The 19,591-nt window shown below is 44.4% G+C and overlaps 1 protein-coding gene across 1 annotated transcript in view; it reads left to right on the forward strand.

Moving 5' to 3' along the window:
* Vps13c (vacuolar protein sorting 13 homolog C) overlaps positions 1-19,591 on the forward strand; it is a 170,179-nt gene that overhangs the window by 139,699 nt on the left and 10,889 nt on the right. Inside the window, exons 68-81 of the mRNA XM_023712656.1 lie at positions 3,855-3,996; positions 4,815-4,955; positions 7,621-7,702; positions 7,803-7,872; positions 8,612-8,723; positions 8,830-8,943; positions 10,798-10,931; positions 12,763-12,844; positions 13,843-13,956; positions 14,660-14,735; positions 15,063-15,226; positions 16,027-16,072; positions 18,636-18,759; positions 19,360-19,474. Coding sequence (XP_023568424.1) covers positions 3,855-3,996; positions 4,815-4,955; positions 7,621-7,702; positions 7,803-7,872; positions 8,612-8,723; positions 8,830-8,943; positions 10,798-10,931; positions 12,763-12,844; positions 13,843-13,956; positions 14,660-14,735; positions 15,063-15,226; positions 16,027-16,072; positions 18,636-18,759; positions 19,360-19,474 — 1,516 coding nt within the window. The remainder of the gene's footprint in view (positions 1-3,854; positions 3,997-4,814; positions 4,956-7,620; positions 7,703-7,802; positions 7,873-8,611; positions 8,724-8,829; positions 8,944-10,797; positions 10,932-12,762; positions 12,845-13,842; positions 13,957-14,659; positions 14,736-15,062; positions 15,227-16,026; positions 16,073-18,635; positions 18,760-19,359; positions 19,475-19,591) is intronic.

Below are 19,591 nucleotides of genomic sequence, written 5' to 3' on the forward strand. Positions count from 1 at the left end.
GCTGTATTGTGTTGTGGGGATCGAACCCAAGCAACCTGAGCCTGACTGTTTTGTTGAAGCAGCCACTTAAAGAACTGAGCTACCGGGCAGGCCCCCGTGATCTTCCTTTTTGTCTTTAAACCTATTTAATTTTTGTGAAATAAGTTTTATATGTAGATACCTTTTTATTGCATGGGGTGCCCATTTATCGTTTGTTGAAAAGACTATCTTTGGTCCAGTTAATTTTTTTCTTTTAAAAAATTATTTGACTGTATTTGTTTGGGTCTGTTTCTGGACTTTCTATTCTTTTTCCTTGATGTGGTCTGTGACCCATACCAGCTTATCGCGATTGCTGTAGTTTTCTAGTATGCCTTGGAGTGGGGCAGTATCAGTCTTCTGACTTAGTCAGACCTGCAATATTGTCTCCTTTTGCCTTTCCATATAAGCTTAGAGTCACTTTGTTGCTAGTTGCAGAATTCTTTGATGAAATTTTGATTGGGCTTTCATTGTAGCCCCTGCGCTTGCCAGGCAGGCGCTTATTCTACTGAGCTGTCTCCCCAGCCCCTTCTCTATTTAAATGTTGGGTTTCTTTCACTACTTTCAATTTTTCTCATGCAGATTGTGTACATTTTTTTTTAGATTTGTTTATACCTAAGCACTTTTATTATTTGGATATTAATGTAAATGGTACTGTCTGTAATGACAGTTGTTTCTTGCTGACACATAAGAATGCAGTTGACATATAGTAATCTTCTAACTCCCAGTCTTTTTTTAATTTTTTAAAAATTACTTACGTATTGGATACGGTCTCACTGTGCAGCTCAGACTCACAGTGCTCCTCCTTACAGGTGGGTGCCACTGCGCCCAGATTCAGTGGCGGCAGGGTGCGGGGCTGGCACAGCGTGTGGTACCTGAGGTTGACCTGGATTCCTGTGCTTGACAGGCTGGCACTTAGACTGCCGAGCTCTCTCTCTGGCCCCCCAACCTTGTTCACTTGCTTCTTGGTTAGAGGTGGGTTTTTAGGTGGGCTTCTTTGGTTGGTTTTGGAGATTTTCTGTGCAGACAGTTGTGTCGTTTGTGATGGTAGCTGTGTCCCTCCCTCCCGACATGCCTACGCTGCTTTATTTTCTTGTCTTACTGCGTGCTGAGTGGGAGGGATGGGCGTGGACATCCCGGCCTTGTTCCTGGTCGTCCTGCAAAGTCACCGGGTTTGTCCTGAAGGGTGGTGTCAGGGGTAGGTCCTGGAGAGGCCCACTATCAAGTTGAGGACGATTCCTTCTGATTTGCTCAGAGCTTTATCACAAAGACTTTGTGGATTTGTATAATTCCTAGTAGATAGTTTTGTTTGGTAATTTCATTAACGCCTAAACATCATGTGGTGAAGATTTTTGTGATTATTATTGGCTAATGTGCTATGCAAATTAATGTATTGTGGGTCTGCGTTTTATCATTCTGGAAGCAGTGTTATGTCCTGCGAGGATCAGCAAGGGATGGCCGAGGGCCATGTCTGGCCTGCTGCCTGCTTTTCTGTGGCTTTTGATCTAAGACTGATTCTTTACATGTTTAAAAGGTAGAAAAACCACTACATGACAATTACATGAAAGCCATGGTTGGTTGCTCCCAAGGCTTTCGGGACTTAGGCGTGTTCGCTGTGCTTTGTCTGAGGCTGGAGCTCCAACTCGCGGTATGTGCTGTTCACGCTGCTTGCTCCTGCACGTTTATTCTCATTACCAGTGGTGGCCTTTGAAGGTGACCCTGAGGGCGCAGTGTGCTGGGGGTGGTCTATCAAAGTGGACCTGCCCATTTAAAAAAAAAAAAAAAAAACCAAAACACTTCAAAGTGGTGGAGCATTGGCTTATTACATAACAGCTTCGTAGTAGAACTGAAATAATATGAACTGCATTAGTCTTTATGAGTGAAGCATGCGTGAAGAAAACCATGTGAAAACAATGTCCAGAGGATTCCAAATATCATGTCTTAATACAACACAACAGAATTTCTTGACATAAGTACAGAAAAAAAAAAAAAGAGGTGGTAACCGAAGTGAGTTTCAGAGTGAGTCATTCCTTAGCCAAGATGGGAAGCCCTTCTACCCGTGGAGCATCATTTGGCTCATGTCTGGCACCGGAGCTAAAGAAAAGCGCCCGGAGAAGCCAACCTGTTTGAAGCCCTTCAGCGAGAGCAGTTCCATAGAGCAGCAGGGACTCGGAGGGCAGCGTCAGTAGTCAGTGGAAAAGCCAGGCCAGTGGTGCAGTGTGAGTGCGTGGTCTGCGCTCTGGATAGGCCTGCAGGTGTTCCCAGAGCCGCTGAGCTGCGTATCAGAGCATTCAAGCTTGAGTCTGAAGTACCTGAAGAATTAGCCCTTGTCAGTAGTCTGCATAGAAAAAGCGTTGGTGCGAGTACCTTGGACCAGGTTGAAGGAGCAGAACTGAACATTGAGGCAGCTCTTCTAGGCACCTGCCACCAAATGCGGGCAGTGGGAGTGCAGAAAGACTTGGTGGAACAAGTGGCGAAAGCTTTGGACATGCGCAGCCGTGGAGCCTATGCTCCTTGGGTATTGCCTGTCGGTGGGTGCTCTCCGGGGAGTGCTCCGTCAGCTTTCTCCTACTGGATCCGAGGTATCCTGCGGTGAGCGGCACCCAGCTCGCAGGCTGGCTGTTGTTGGCTTCTGAACACTGGAAAGGGAAGCCCAGTTTCCTCATCTGTTGTAAGGGATGCACCGGCGTGCGGCGTGGCAGTGCTAACCCTGCTGTTCTCGTCTTGGGTTCTGGCCAAAGTGAACAGTTTCTGAAGCGAAGAATCAGCTGTGGTCGCTGCTGAACATGGAGTGACTCTGGGAATTATTTTTGCTAAGGCCATGATAATATTTTTGAATGACTCTCAGCCCAAAATTAGAAGGCTCTAACAGTGCTACATGCGAAGCTTACATTTCAGGGGGCTCGTTTTGAAAAAAAAACTTGAGTAGTAAGTAGCATCGAGCTGCTGCGTGTACTTCCGGTGCTGACCAGGGTTCAAACAAGAAGCGGGACGTCCAGTGTGCCAAGCATTCGGAGGGAATGCGTTTTACAGCCTTCGGAGCGTCCAGCAGCGCTCGCTTGCTTTCTGACCTCACTGCAGATTACTAGGACATTTCCTCATTTTATTTTATTTTTTAACATTTATTTAATGTGTGTGAGTGTGTGTGTGTGTGTGGCTGGCTGGCATGTGGTGCTGGGGGATTGAACCGCAGTCCCTGTGCTTCGCCAAGCTTGTTCCAAGTAGGTGCTTTAGACCACTGAGCCATCTCTCCAGCCCCGACATTTCCTCATTTTAATATCCATTTGGCAAGTGAGGAGTTTCCACCTAATCCACAATGTTTTAAAAAACAAATATCAACAAAAGGATTCCATAAGGTTTTATGAATGGATTTCAAGTCATACATTGACATAATTAAAAGAGCATTAAAACAGTCTCACCAGCACTTTTTAGCTCACTGCCCCGTCTGGCAGCGCCTGCTTCCAAGGCATCACTTCTAGACCCTCGTCACATTGCGGCAGCCGAAGGACACCTGCGGGGGATTTGGTAGGGCCTGCTGATTCACTCCCACAAAAGAAGAATATTTTTCTCACTAGTAAACCTTGTTTTTAGAAATTATACTCAATTATTATTTTTGTATTTTAAATTGTAGCAGTTAAAAAGTTTATGGAAGTCTGTAGCTGTGTAAATACTCAGGTAACCTCCCTTTTGCAACACAGGTGGCATCAGGTATTGTAGAAATCTCTTTTATCAATGTAATTTCCAGAGGATGTGGGCGGTTGTACTGATCTGAGTTGAATAGCAGTTCTGCAAACTTAAGTCTGTGTTGCTAATTCAGTTTTCTGTGTGAATTGTTTTAGTTCTGGTGTGGTTTGGGAAATGAAACCAAAGCAGAAATGGAAGCCTTTTAGTCAAAAGCAGATAATCCTCCTGGAGCAGTCGTACCAGAGACACCAGGGCTCCCCGGGCCGCGGCTGGGTGAAGCTGGAGAATAATTTTGAGGTATTCTTCAGTTTTTTGCTTTGAGTTTTATAGGTATATTTTCTTGGAGTTGGTAGTGGGGGTGAGTAGTTTTACTGTCCATTGTGTATAGAAATTGATATATTTATTAGTAAATGCTTATTAGTAGGAAAATCAGTGTATAATTGAAATACTATATAATGTTATTATAATCTAATGTAGATTGCAGTCATATACTGTGAAGCCTGATTTAAACGCTTCTCTTCTGTATTTTTATTACTTGTTCAGTTTGCAGGTGTTTTGTGAAACTTTTTAAGATTATACAGCAATTGTGGGGCTTTCTTAGAAATGTTACTCCTGTTCTGAGCTATGCCTGCAGTTACTAAGTGAAGGCAGCTGTATCGACTCTTCACTGGTGGAGAAGCCACGGACACCACGCTCAGTTCTTACGTTTAGATGATGCCGGCATCCAGAGGCGCCTGGGTGCGCTGCAGAGTCCTCGAGCCTGGTCCCAGCGACCGCCTCGCGGGCTGCGCGTCAGCGCTGCGCAGCTCTGTCTTGCTGTCTGAGAGCCGAGTCCGCACTGGCTGCGCTCCCCACCCTGACCGTGCCGGCTGTGCCCAAGTGACGGCTGGGGCTGGGGCGTGCCGCCAGCGTTGGGCACACCCAGGCTGCTGACTATACGGTGTTTCCCTAGTACCTTTCTGCTTCAGAGAGCTCAGCTGTAGATGGCCTCAAGAGCTTTGGGCGAGACTCAGAATTAAAGGTCTCTGGCGCCTTCAGTTTCATCTACACGCAGTTATGTAAGACGGGATACTCTGAGAACACTAACTCATTGTGGAAAATGTGCTTTTTTCCAGGTCAATTTTGATAAAGTTCCCATGGAAATGCGTCTTCCCATTCGGTGCCCTATTAAACGAGATTTTCTATCAGGAATTCAGGTTGAATTTAAGCAGTCTCCTCATCAGAGGAGTTTAAGGGCCAGGCTGTACTGGCTACAGGTGAGAGCTGCCATCCTTATTTGCATAAATGTAATCACCTTGGTAGTGTTTATACCAACGCTGGTGCGCCTCGTGGGTCTTGTGGACCTGGGAGTGTCATGCAGTGGGTGGGCTCGTGAGGCCCCGGACAGTGCCCTGCGCCAGAGTCAGAAACACAGAGATTGGCATCTCCTACTTGGCATTTTTTTCCCTCTCTTGTATAGCCTGTGGGCACAGTATCTCCCTTAAAGTCTGTGTTCAGAGACCGCAAGAGTCTTGACGCTGTTGAATTTGCCCATTCAGGGCCGGCTAGATAGCTCAGTGGATTAAAGCACCTGTAAGCAGGCGCGGAGGCTGGGGGTTCAATCCCTGGGCATGCCATCCTGGCCCCACCCAGGGCATGCTGAGATGGCAATTGACACTGGGCGTGCTAGTGCACACCTGTAATCCCAGCTCTTGGAAGGCTGTAAACAGGCGGAGCACTATGAGTTTGTTCTAGTAGTGAAACTCTGAACACCCTGTAGACCCTTCTCGAAAATAAAAAAAAAAAAAAGAGAGAAAGGAAACCGGAATTTGCCCATTAATCTGCCCCCAGGCTTTCTTGTCCTGAGAGGACATCATTTTTTTAAAAATTTTTTATTTTATTTTATTGAGAAATAGCAATGAGACAGTTTCAAAACTGATTAATAGGAGAGTTTCAGTAATTAATACATTGTACATTATCTTCTTAGTGGTTATCCATAGTACAAGAAGCAGGCAGGATATCCTGTCCAAACGCTATTAGTACACATCTTTCTTCTCATTGAATTAAGCGAAAGTAGCTGCATATCTATCCTAACTGTTCTATATATACAGATACAAAATAGTCCTTCCTTTATATCCCCTTTCTTTGTTTAGTCCTGTCCGAGATGGGTATTCCATTGGCATCTAAATACTATAGGTGCGTGAATTCAGCTAAACAATCCAACACAGTCCAGCAGTCCACACTAGTAGTGGGTTATCTGCAGAAGTTATTGACTTGAACCTTTCACAGCTCAGCATATTAATATGGCTTTACTTTATATACCTCATTTTTATACTTTTCTGCTGGATGGTTAAGACCAAGATAAAGCAAGACCTCTATAACAAGAAATGTAACTTTTGTATCTGATAAGATCAGTCAAGTCCCCTCAGGATTTATCCTGTAGCCCTGTACTGCGCTTTGTAGATCCTTTGTCAGTGTCAGCCATGTGGATGAGTCACGGCCATTGTTCGACCAATTTGCTCTCTGCGAAAGCCTGAAAGAATGTTTTTTCTCTCCATGTGACTCTCCCCAGGCACACTGTACATCATTGATCACTTTCCTCTGTGGCTCCATAATCTCCTTGATCAGAAAATTTGGGGCACAACTAAGTTACATGATGTTACAGTACAGGTTCTCCTATGTCCTGAGTCTTCACTGACCTTGAAAGGCTAGGGCCAAAATGTTGGCTGTCCTTGCAGCCCTTCCTTTCCTCTAATTTTTGATCTGCAAACTTAGGTTGTTAACCCTTCAGAAGAGAAGCTTATTATTACCCTGCAACATAGGTAGTTCAGTTTACCCTTTCTGTCTAAATATCAAACCTCTTAGGCATAACATGGAACAGGTATTTTCCATCAGGTATTGATATGTTAAACTTTTAAGTCCCTACAGAATATGAAAGAAAATCATTTAAAAAATAGGAATAAACATATTTTTACACAGAAATTTAGAAATCTAACCATATACAGCATCGTAGCAGAACAATCCTGTGACATTTTTTCCTTGTGTCTTTTTTTTTTCATTTATTACCCTTTATTTAAAAAAAAAAAAAACCAAACTTTTACTTGAGAGACAGTATGGTAATAATTGGTATGTCATGACAAGAAGTATGTATTTAGAAGACCAGAATGACAGGCATTCCGAGCGTGACCCTTCTATTACACATTGCTATCTTCAGTGCAGTTGCTTGTGTCAGCATATATAGTTAGTCAGGGTGAGAATCCTACCCATTGCCTGCTAGTTTCAAAAACCTGCTAATGTTTCTCAGGATCATTGCCTTACCCATCTTGTGCATATAAATGTATGGCTTTGCCCCTGTCATGTTTCCCAGCTTTTTTCCTTGCCCTCTCTTCATTGTCTAGTCCTCAAGTTCTTGCTTTCCTTTTAAATGTGTTGTGTCTTTCTATTTATATTTCTTCTTTTGAGTTCTTATGAGGACATTATTTTTACATGTCCCTTGCATTTGTGGTGAGATTCTCAAATGAACCGTTCCTGTGTTACTTGTCCTGGGGAGGAATGGGCTGTACTGGAGGCTACTTGTGGGCTGTTGATGGCTTCCTCTCCTCCTTGTGTCCTTCCTTTGAACTGTTGTTATTTAAGATATTTTCATTTTTTTTCTCTTTTAGTCTATATTCTCTAATTTCATAGCTACTTACACTTTACTTAAGCCACAGATAGAAGTCTCATAGATTGCACGGGTTCAAATATGTACACTACTAGTACACATGTTAATGCAGGTGTGAGGGAAGTTTCATATAAGGGCCTGTCCCCGGTGAGGCATGTAAGAAGTTTTACGGATTGTCAAGTGTCACGTGGACCAGCAGATGCGCAGTTATGATCAAAGCAGCAGCTTCTTCTGTGTGCCTGTTTAATTAAAACCTGAGCTGGTTGTCTTTTTTTTTTCAGATTGACAATCAGTTACCAGGTACAATGTTCCCTGTTGTGTTTCATCCTGTGGCTCCTCCGAAGTCCATTGCTTTGGATTCAGGTAAAGAGCAGAAGTGCAGGCAAACCCTGCTCATAGATTTAAGTAGACTTTAGTTTTATTTTGTGTAAAACATTTTTTTCTGCTGTGTTCTTCCTTTTAGAGCCCAAACCTTTCATTGATGTGAGTGTAATCACAAGATTTAATGAGTACAGTAAAGTGTTACAGTTCAAGTGAGTAAAGATTTTCACTGTTTTGTTTTTTTTTTCTCTTTTCTTTTTGAGACATGGTCTTGCTGTGCAGTTCAGGCTGGCCTCAAGCTTACTTTGTAGCCCAGGCAGGTCTTGAACTCACAGCGATCCGCCTCCCTCAGCCTTCTGAGTGCTGGGATTACAGGCATGCACCACTGTGCTCAGCTCAAGATTTTCACTGCTTATCTAAAAGAATCTCAAATGATAATTTATCTTGAAAGTCCTGCTCTTTTCAAGTGATTTCTGTATAAGGTTGTTTTCCAGCTGAACATATGAATCCGCTTTTAGTCAGGAAATTTTTACCCTTATTTTAATAATAGCCTATACATATCTTAAAATGTAGAACTCTAACCATCACCTTCATTTGTAATTCCAGTTAGAGTATAAAGTGATGAAGTATAAATGATACGTGTATTTGTGGGCTGTGTTCTTTAAAGCGGTTGCTGTAACCTTTACAAATTGAAGGACACGTGCTGCATCTTCTAATTTTGTTTATCTCTACCTTGAGGTTTTCGAGTGCTGAGTGTTGTGTTACCCCAAAGGGCAGCTATTACTGTAGTGCGAATGTCCCGCCTGAGTGGGACTTGCTCTTGGTGATGTCATTTTTCAGAGATGAAGTAACTGTCTTACTGTGGCTTTTGACCCAGGTCAAGTTTTAACACTGAGAGTCACCAAGTTTGATTGAAACGCTTTTCCACCTTGGAATTTGTTTTTCCTGCAGGTATTTCATGGTCCTCATTCAGGAAATGGCGTTGAAAGTCGACCAGGGGTTTCTGGGCGCTCTTGTCGCGCTGTTTACCCCAACCAGTGATCCTGATGCTGAAGGCAAACGGGTAACATTTTCGTTCCTAGTGAGAACTGAGAAAGACGAAGTCAGTGAGCTTGTAAGGTCATTGTAATACAGAAAAAATGAAAAGAAACTCTGGATTTGTTTTTCAGACACAGTTACTCCAGCAAGATATTGATGCTCTAAACGTGGAATTAATGGAGACATCCCTGACCGATATGTCAGTTCTTAGTTTCTTTGAACATTTCCACATTTCTCCTATTAAGGTCTGTTATTATTTTGAAATTTTAATGTAATTGTTTTAGGACATTTAAAGGGCCATATGCAAGTGTTTTTAATTTGTTACATCAAGTATTTGGTGAGCACTTCTTTTGATTAATGGTAATAATTAAGATAGTTCTCTGTAACAGATGTACAGTCCTAATTCCCACAGAGAAACCACTAGAGCGTGTGCTCTGGCTTCGACTAATAACCCCGCACTCCAGGAAGAAGCTGACAGAGGCATTTCTTAATTACGTGTGGAAGTGCTCACCAACATCTAATGTTTCGGTTGCACTTCGTAACTACTGTCACTGTCTAAACAGAAAGCTGTAATGGGTGCCCCAGCCAGAATGTGAAAGCGCTGAAGTTGGTATTACACTGTTGATGTGAGGGTTTTTCTCTTTCCAAAATTTGATTGTAACTGCGGGAGTGGAAAATTGGATACCTTTCACTTGCCTGATTTTGTACTTTATGAACCCATTTCCTTTTCCCCTTTCATTCTTTCTAGCTTTTACAGGGAAAGGTGACTACTTAGGAAGCTTACAAATCCTATCAACCATAGGGCTCTAAACTTGTGCAATGGACCAGATTTATAATTAAGAAACTCTGTAAAATGTTGATGATCCTTTACATTCTCAAAAACTGTTTACAACACTTTATTTTCAGTTGCATTCACTGATCAATTGAGCTTAAATGGATGGTTTTATAAAATAGGATTATTTTAAAATATGTTTCATGATATCAGATGCATGCATCATATCAGGTTTAAAATTGGTATTTTTTGTGATAGGTTATATAAAGTTTCTTATTAGTAAGCAAAATCAGTTCTTCATGGGATTAAATAATAGTCTTCAACACAATTTACTGAATTCCTGTTATCCAAATTGCTGGTCAGACATGAAGTGACTTTGTGGAATTCATAATTTGAAGGAGTGTTGAAGATCAGTAATTTTTCTGTTCATGTTCTTGGACACGCTGGGAATTATACCATGCAGTACAGTAATGAGGATCGTGAGCTGCAGTTGTTTTTGTTGTCACGTTGACTTTGCCTTGGGGAGAAGGGCAGCCTAACGCTTGGTGGCTCCCTGCGCTCAGTAAGCCTGCACATGGGTGGATGTCCACAGTACAGAAAACCCAGCAGAGCGTAAAGCTGGATTTCTGCGCTAGTGCCAGTCCACCCTGTGTAGCTCCAGGTGGGTGAGGCGGAGCATCCCGGGAGGGAGCAGGACGGAGTGCAGCAGGACAGTCGTCTGCTCTGCCAGCACAGCTCGGGCTGCCCCAGCGCACGGGTGTGCTGTTGGGTAACATGGAGCCAGGTGGGAAGGCGGAGAGCTCCTCCTCCCGCACCGAGTTGGAGGCCTGGAAAGTGAAAGCCTTATAACTCTTGTAACTGCTCATTTGGCAACTCACTAGTTGTTCCATAATTGTCATGTCATTGCTCATTGTTTTTATAGTGTAATTAAAACATAATTGTTATCATTAATTGTTGCTATGAGTTATGTATCTTAATTGGATGAAAGTAATTTCCTATTTTAGCTGGCAGATTGTGCCAGGTGATATCTTCTCAAAATACCCCATTTTTCTACAGGGTTTCACTTTCTTCATACTGACACAATGGTATCTGTATACTTAGAATGAAAATAGAGCTCTGTTTTTGAGTCGGATCACTTGTATTTAATCAAAAAATAAATGAGAATCAGACAGAAGTGAGTAGTTCTCTGTCTGTGTACAGAATGAACAGCAGGTCCCAGTGGGGCTGTAATGCAAAGACACGTGCAGCCGCCGTGCCCCGCGGGAGGCGCTCTTCCTGGAGTTTTTGTCTTCCTGCTTTCATTTATTGAATGTTGTGTTTCTTTTAGCTGCATTTGAGTCTGTCTTTGAGTTCTGGAGGAGAGGAGTCCGACAAGCAGGAAATGATTGCGATTCACTCTGTGAACCTGCTGCTGAAGAGCATCGGCGCCACCCTCACCGACGTGGATGACCTCGTCTTCAAGTAAGGCTTTGCTCTAGTGCAGCGGGAGCCGCTTACACCAACGTTGGGTTCCTGGCTATTAATTTTTCTATTTCTGTAATACTAGCTTAGGAAATTGACAACTCTTACTACCTGAAGAGTTTGGTCCATTTTTGATGATGGTCGTTAGATGTGCTTATTTTATTAATAACTGTTAGGATGAAGTCTTATATTTTCTTTGATTACCCATATCTGCGTAATCTAAATATAGAATAAAAATGTTATATTTTACTGTATTTAGACATACGTAGCAGTGGGGTGAGAGTTCACTGTAGCTATCCAGCAAAGTATAGAAAGAAGGCAACTGCTTGCTGCCTTTTATTTTGAGGATATTTATGTGTGCCAGCTACATGTAAATTCAAAACTGATTATGGTATTGAATATTCAACAGTGGTATCGGGACAAGGACTTAGGCTGGAGAAAGTTCTTTCCACTTCTTTCCATCCTGTATGCATACAGTAATCCCTGCTGCTTCGTGGTGCGACTTTCATGGACTGTTTTGCAGGTTTTCAAAAAATACTAATCTAAATCATTTACGCAGATTTTTCCCCATATCACGGGATTTTGCTATACTGTACATATATGTATATTGTTACAATTACGCAGGTTGGTGAGTTTAGAAAATGGTTAAGAACAGTAGAAATGCTTTTAGAAGCATGGGAAAGGTTTAGAAGAGTGGGGAGGGCTTATAAAGCCTTAAAATGCATATAAACACTAAAATAAAGATGAGGTCGCTATTTCGCTGATTTTCACTTACTGCGATAAGTGAGGGACTACTGCACTATTAAATTTCATAGGAAATAAAGGATAAAATTACCATGTAAAATTGAAACTGAATAGACTTTAAAAAAGTTAAATACTGTCAGATCTGTGAGCAGAGGCAATCTGAGCTGTAAGATACGAAATAGATTGGACCACATAAAAATGGACTATTTCATAGTAAAATGAGAGAAGATGAAACAAAAGCTAGGGGTAGAGTGACCCCCAGCGTGGGGTGATTAACGGCGTGTGCACAGCCACGAGAGGCGCGCGGAGAAGGGAAGATGAAGTGGCCGGCCGATACTTCAGTGTCTAATGATAGTATTTATCAAAAGTATATGCGCATCAGCACTAGTTATCATAAATTTCAAAATGTGGACGGTCTTCGTACTAGACGGAGTGGATTTAGGAAATGGACACTTTTCTGCAGTGCTTGTAAGTTGAAAAACTGCATGTATCAAAAGTCTGTTTTTGTGGTCTGTCATTCAGTAAATCTGTTCTGGGAATTTAGTGAAAAAAATAACCTTGAAGAGCATGCAGAGAGTTACATTCTGCACACAGGTGGTGGCCTTACTACCATAGAGTTGGGCCTGGGGGCAGTGGAGGTGGCAGCCGTCACTGAAAGCGGTCACACTCTCAGACCGGCAGTCGGTGCTGTGCGCCCAGAGCGGTTTCATGGAACTTGGGAGATACAGAGATACTTAGCCTCCGTGCTGGAGTGTCACGGGGCACATGACACGTTGTAAATACTTTAAAATGGCGGAGAAAAGAATTAAAAGTGGAAACGAGAAAACTGGAAAAACTCCAGAGTGGTGCGATTGTGGTTGGCTTTAAGGAATCGCCTCCTCTCCCATGTGTTTGCCGTCAGCCTGCACGAGAACGTGCCACTTTACATCACCCTTTACCCTAACATGTAGACCCCAGCCAGGAGCGTGTCACGCAAGGTCAGGTGTGAAAGCACTGTGACTGGAGCGAGCTGTCGCTGATGTTTTAAGTCCTTATTTTTCCAGAATGTAATTTTAGTGCCTTGAAATTTTCCTTTTTCTCCTCCCAGACTTGCTTATTATGAAGTACAGTACCAGTTTTACAGGCGAGACCAGCTCGTGTGGAGCGTCGTCAGGCACTACAGTGAGCAGGTAATTTCTTGGCAGGCGGCGGTGTGCGAGGAGTAGGCTTCAGGAAGTTCCAAAAGAAAGCATTTGTGTGCGCTTGTCTCATATGTGGTACTGTCTACGAAGCTGCTGCTTTTCTTTTTTCTGTTTTGGTATGGGGAATCGAATTCATGACCTCGTGTTGCCGGGCAGGTGCTGTGCCACCTAGCTGTATCTTCGGCCCCTTTACCTCAAATTATAATTTCAGTGTTTGGTGTTTTTCTTAAACGATCAGTTTGTTCTTCAATTCCGTTGTACATCTTTCAAAAATTTCCTGCTGTGCCTTTTCCCCTTTCCACTTATTACCACTGTGCGAAGAATAGTGATTTTGGTGTCATGACTCTTGAGCTCTTCAGGGACAGTTGTCCCTGAAGCGTAGTGTAGTGGCCTGCGGGAGAGGCTGTGGTCTTGTTCCCTCCTGCGTGTCTGCTGCCCCGTGGTACCGGGGCTGCACCCTGTGACTGCAGGTGACTTCCTCTTTCATCTTCTGCTGGAAGATCGTGTCTTCTGTAGGATGTACAGACGTTATGGTAATTGCATGTTCAAATAAATTTAACTTCTCTTATTTTTGTTTTAGTTTCTAATTATTCTTCACATAATTTAAAGTTAGTAGTGATAGCAAGGTAAAAATGACAACCACTATTACTGAATTATGATTTGTTCAGGAGGTATTCTTGCCCGTGCAAGGTTGACGGAGCTTTCCATTTCGTAGATGAGGCCGAGGCCGACAGGCGCTCCGAGGCTTGTGGCGGGCGCCATCAGTGCTAAAGGGCAGGCAGCACCTCACGCTCAGCTCTGGTTGGAAAGCCGTGCTGGCACAGTGCCTGTGACGGTGCGGGGCAGCTGGTGGCTGGGGCGGGGTCACGGCCCGGCACGGCTGTCTTAGCCCAGGCGCCCTCTGGAGCACACCTGCCCTGCCGTGCTGTGACGCTGCTGCTTTGTACGGCTGCGCAGGACTGAGTTTTGCCTTTTGTCTCCCTTAGTTCCTGAAGCAGATGTATGTCCTCGTGTTGGGCTTGGATGTGCTTGGAAACCCGTTTGGATTAATCAGAGGGCTGTCTGAAGGAGTTGAAGCATTTTTCTATGAGCCCTTCCAGGTATTGATGTTTTAAAGGTTTAATAATGGGTATAAAGTTTTTCAGTGACAGTAATTTGTGTTTTAATTACATCTAGTGATGACTAATATTTAATAAAAATAAATTTTACATATTTATTTAAAAGTACTGGAGATGACACTGAAAGCTTGTTTTAGAATTGAATGAACGCTTGTGGTGCTTTTCCGGACAATGAAATTTGCCTATGTTCTCGCATTTAATGTAGTTATTAGTATATTTAGAATACCAGATAAACTGAAGACTGTTTTGAAGCTGTTGCCCCGGTGCAGTAAGGACGAGTGGGGCCTTAAAGCCCAAGCTACTTCCATGTTCAGGCTTTCATCTGATTTGTCCACCTCCCTTCAAAGAGCCTGGGAGCCCAGTGCGGTGAGGGTTTTGGAAGGACGAAGTGGGAGAACAAGGGGGAGAACTGGAGAGCCCAAAATATGTACGGACTCACGGGGCCTGTAGGTGGCTTCACAGTCTGAGGCAGCTTTGTGTGACAAGGTTAGTTAGCATTAAAGCCGGGGATGTTGCTGAGGTCATGTGGGAAGAAAATATCTTTGATTAGTGTGATGTTCTGGCAATATTTGAGATAAGAGGATGAAAATTGTCTAGTTAGCCTTTATCAATATTGATACATTCATTGTATTCATTTTAGAAGTCTTAAACTTAACTGAATATTAGTCACCTTCCTTTGTGCCAGGGTGCTGTCCAAGGTCCTGAAGAATTTGCGGAGGGCTTAGTGATTGGTGTGAGAAGTCTCTTTGGACACACAGTGGGTATGTATCACCAATTTGTGTGTGTGTGTGTGTGTGTGTGTGTGTTATATTATTATAAATACATTTATGAAAAAGTGATTATACTTGATAAGTGGAATCACTGTCTTAATGTCTTTTAAAAGGCATATTTTTAAATGAAAAATACTTTAATATCAGCCTACTGATTTTTAAATGTCTTTCTAGTCTTGAATCAGTGTAACATCAATATTTGATAGATGGTAAGAAAAGACGTATGAGCCCTATTTGCTGGCTGAAGGCTTTGCATGCTGTGCCCTGTGGGGTGCCTCCCCAGGCCCCCCCGTGACTCTCTCCTCTGGGCTTCCATAGGTGGTGCAGCAGGCGTTGTATCCCGGATCACTGGTTCTGTTGGGAAAGGTTTGGCAGCAATTACAATGGATAAGGAATATCAGCAAAAAAGAAGAGAAGAGATGGGCCGGCAGCCTAAAGACTTTGGAGATAGCCTGGCCAGAGGAGGAAAGGGCTTCCTGCGAGTAAGTGCCTTGCTCAGTGCTCAGGAAGCCTGGAACTTTTACATGAACGCTTTGAAGTACACAGTCTAGGTCCCTTTTCTTTCTTTGTTTCTTGTGGGTCTTTTTGAGACAGGGCCATGCTGTGCAGTGCAGGCTAACCTTGAACTCACTGTGTAGCCCAGGCTGGCCTCTGACTCATGGCAATCCTCCTGCCTCAGCCTCCGAAGTGCTGGGCATGCAGGTGTGTGCCACCACACCTGGCCTAGCCTACCATTTGTGACAATTATTAAGAATGTATAACTATATTAATGTTTTAATTTTGGAAATAATTTCAGAAAACTCCAATTTGTGTTTGAGCCAGCGGTTTTTAAAAATTATGTTACAGTCTCTAAAATGCTCTATTTGTCAGGTTATTTGCTATGCTTGAGAGTTTTCTTTATTTTTAGTTTTGTACACTTACATGAAATGAAAAAGTAATCTCATTAAGATGTATAATTAGACTATTTCACTCAACTAATTTTTATTGATGTGGAAACTGAGACATGCAGAGATTGAATCAACTCCCCGTGCTTAGACGGCTGGCAGGTAACAGCGCCAGACGGGGTCTTTCTGTCAGCTCTTCTGCTCTCCCTTCTGTGCGATGTTTGCATTTAAAAAGTTCTGTGATAATTTAAAATCATAATGTGCTTGCACATCCGCGTTATCAAGTGGGTCTTTCGCCTTTGTTTTTCTTCCTAGTATGTTTATAGAGACCTCTAGTGGTTGCTTTAAAATTAGGCGCCTTCTCTCTCCTGAGCCTTTATGGTTGATTTCTCTTGCAGGGAGTTGTTGGTGGAGTGACCGGCATAATAACAAAGCCCGTGGAAGGTAGGTTGGGGTGTTAGTGAAGAGGTCAGTGCTGGAGAAACTGTGATAAGCATATAACAGATGTTGCTACAAGAATTTTGAGAAGACCGCGGCCTGACTTCTGTATTCACATTCTTCGGTGACTCGGTGTGCTCTCCTCAGAGGTGGACGCCTTGCGCTGGGGTCAGGCTCCCCCTGTGAGTGCTGCGCTCGGCAGGGCCGCCGGCAGGCCAGCCAGCGCCTTTGAGACCCGGGCCGTAACTGGCTCGAGGTTTTTCTGTGGTTCTCTTTTTCATAATCTCATTTAAAAGGCACGTATTCTTCAGCGCAATCCCTGTCAGAATCCCAGTTGGCTTTCCTGTGGCAGTTGACAAGCTGAATCTGAAATTTGTATGAAAATTCAGGAGACCCAAAGTAGCTGGAACAGTCTTGAAAACAGAAGAGCAAATTTGGAGGACTTGCGCCTCCCGATTTGAACACTTGTAGAGAGCTGTAGTGGGAAAGCCGAGTGACGCTTGCCTAAGAGTAGACGCAGAGATCAGTGGCACGTAACTGACAGGTGACAGGCCAGAGATAGAGCCGTCCGGCTGCGGTCGATTGATGTCGGCAGCGGTGCCAAGATAAACCTGTAAGGAAGAGCAGTCTTCAGCAGATGGTGCTGAGACAACTGGATAGTGATGTGATGGGAACAAGAATAAAATCAGACTCTTAGCTACCCTGGACTGTATGCAAATGAGCTCCACGTAGGCTAAATACCTAAGCGCAAAACTATAGAACTGAAGAGAAAATACAGAAGCAAACCTGTTACTGGGGCATAGGTTTAGGCTTTCTAGATGTAATACTAAAAGCACAGTTGAAAAGCAAAAAGTAGGTAAATTATACTGCATTAGAATTTAAAATTTTTATGCCTAAAAGGCATCAAGAAAGAGAAATGACAGTCCACAGACTGAAAGAAAATTTTTGCAGACCATATATTTGATAAAAGACATGCGTTGAATGTATAAAGAACCCTTACAAGGGTCAGTTAAAGTGGGCAAAGGATATGAGTGGACATTTCTCCAAAGAAGACATGAGATGTGATTGAAATATGTGATGATTTGTTAAAGATTAATAAAAGACACTGCCATGAATCCCCCCGAACACTCCCCTCTGGGTCGGTCCCGCTCACCGTTGCTCTTGCCACTTCGGAAGCAATCGTGGACGCCTGCTTCGGTGTCCTTATGAGTTGTGATAAAAAGCACAGTCACGGCCTCTGCCGAGGGCCGCCCCCCAGGAAGCCAGGCCCGCGGAGGCGCTGCTGTGTCCTCATCCATTTTGTTTATGGGGCTGGCACTATGCCATCACTGTTGGGCTGTTTCCCAAAGTTTTCCATAGAGTAGCCTTTCAAGGAATGTTTTCTGAATTGATTCTGGCCAGAGAGGCATACGTGACAGTGCAGCTAAAGGTGCTCATGAAGGAGGACTTCAGGAGGGATGAGTGTTTTGAGGGCTTGTTGACATTGTGCTTTTTACTGTACCATATATTTTCTTACAGTTTAAACTTTTACCATGTTTTCTGATCACTTGTAGAAATGGCTGATAAGCACATTCATTAGTCATCAGGGAAGTGTAAGTCAAATCACTGTGAGATACCACTTCCTGCCTGTTAAGATGGCGAAGGTCAGGGACTAGTGGGCAGTCGGGGCCCTTGCACACTGCTTACCGAATGTGCAGTGGTGCAGCCCCTATGGCAGGAGCCTTCCTGTGCCACGAGGGCCTCGCGTGGGCTTGGGGGGAATCTCTGGGTATGAGATGCACACCCATGAGAGTTGAGAGCAGGTGCCCGGACAGCGCACTGGCAGAGGCCCGGAGGGCCCAGTGCCCTTTACCTGTCGTGTGGGTAATTGAAATATGGCGTAGCCACACCGTGGAGCTTTGCTCCACCACGAGGAGAGATCAGGCACTAGTACATGCTGCCAGATGGATGACCGTGAAGACGTGGCGTGAGGTGCAGAGACCCACTCGCCGGAGCCCAGGCCGAGTAGCTTCATATTTGGGAGGTGTCCACATAGGCCAGTTGGAGGAACCTCCAGCGTCTCTAGGAGAGGGAGTGGGGAGGAAAGGAGAGGTGCACCCCATGGGTCGGTAGGAGGGCTGGGGGTAGGGGGCGCTGCTGGTGAGCACAGCTCTTTGGATCCGAAGTTTGAAAAATTGTGGTGATTTCACTTTTTCAGTTAACTTATTTTTAAAGGCGTGCTGCTTTTAAAATTCTTGATGGTTGCCACAAAAAAAGAGAGCATATCGTCCGGGCAGTTCTCAGGCCATCTAGTCCCCGGTGCTGGCCAGTCCCAGGAGCAGCTCTGTCCTACAGGGTGGTCTAGGGTGCTGGTCTGTCGTCCCCACCCACCCTCGGGGGTTCTGACTCGGTAGGCCTGAGTTGGGACCCAAGAATCTGCATGTAGCATACATCGAGGGCCCAAAGTTTTGTCCTGCGAGGATTAAATTCAGCTTCTTTAGCAAGCCAAGTCTCTGTGGCTCTCACAGTCTGGCGCACGGCTCTGCCTACTCCGGATACCCCTCTGAACTCATCCTCCTCTTTTCTGAAGGTGCCAAAAAGGAGGGAGCTGCTGGATTCTTTAAAGGAATCGGAAAAGGGCTCGTGGGCGCTGTGGCTCGTCCCGCAGGAGGGGTTGTGGACATGGCCAGCAGCGCCTTCCAGGGCATTCAGAGGTGAGCGTGCCTGCCACGCGCGGTGCGGGCGGGAGTGGGGTCCCGGGCTCGCCCACTGACGTTGTGGCAGCTTGACAAGGTAGGAGACCTCCAGAAAGGAATGAGAAAAGATGTTTGCAGCCCAGTTTCTCTTCTTCAGCAAATACATACACGCGTGCTGAAGGTCACACTAAGGACAGTGTGCTGCTGATTGGCACCCTACCCCTTTTTTTATTTTGAGATGAGGCTGAGCTTCCCAGGCTGGGCCAGTGCTTGTGATCCTTCTGCCTCAGCCTCCTGAGTAGCGAGGGTTCCAGGCAAGTGTCACCATGACATGATGTAGCTGCCAGAAACCAAGTGCTTGTTGGTCCCACCACACGCAGAGGCTGTGCTGGACACCAAGAAATGAAAGAGTCGGTGATGTGGTGTTTGCTTTTAGTATCTGACCTTTTCTTTAAGAAGACGTTAAGAGATTTGGGTTCAAAATTGGTCTTAAAACTTTTTGCTTTACTTTGGGCAGGTTGCATAAAATTATCATTGGTTTTTATCACATATTTATATGGTTAGTCAGTATGTGTTTTTGTATTATTTTGAAAATGGATTTTCTGCCACCCTGTTCAGGGCAGCAGAGTCAGCTGAGGAGGTTTCGAGCCTGCGGCCTCCTCGCCTAATCCAGGAGGACGGCGTCATTCGTCCGTATGACAGGCAGGAGTCGGAGGGCTCTGACTTGTTTGAGGTAAGTCCTGCTCTCCAGGTCCAGCAGCATTTACCTTTAAGGATTCTAGAGCCCAGATTGCAGGCCCCTTATAGCTGCTGACTGATGCGCTGCGCTGAGGGATGTTCCCTGGGTTGC

This window comes from Octodon degus, unplaced genomic scaffold (assembly GCF_000260255.1).
Source record: "Octodon degus isolate 3935 unplaced genomic scaffold, OctDeg1.0 scaffold00026, whole genome shotgun sequence".
Lineage (NCBI taxonomy): Eukaryota > Metazoa > Chordata > Mammalia > Rodentia > Octodontidae > Octodon > Octodon degus.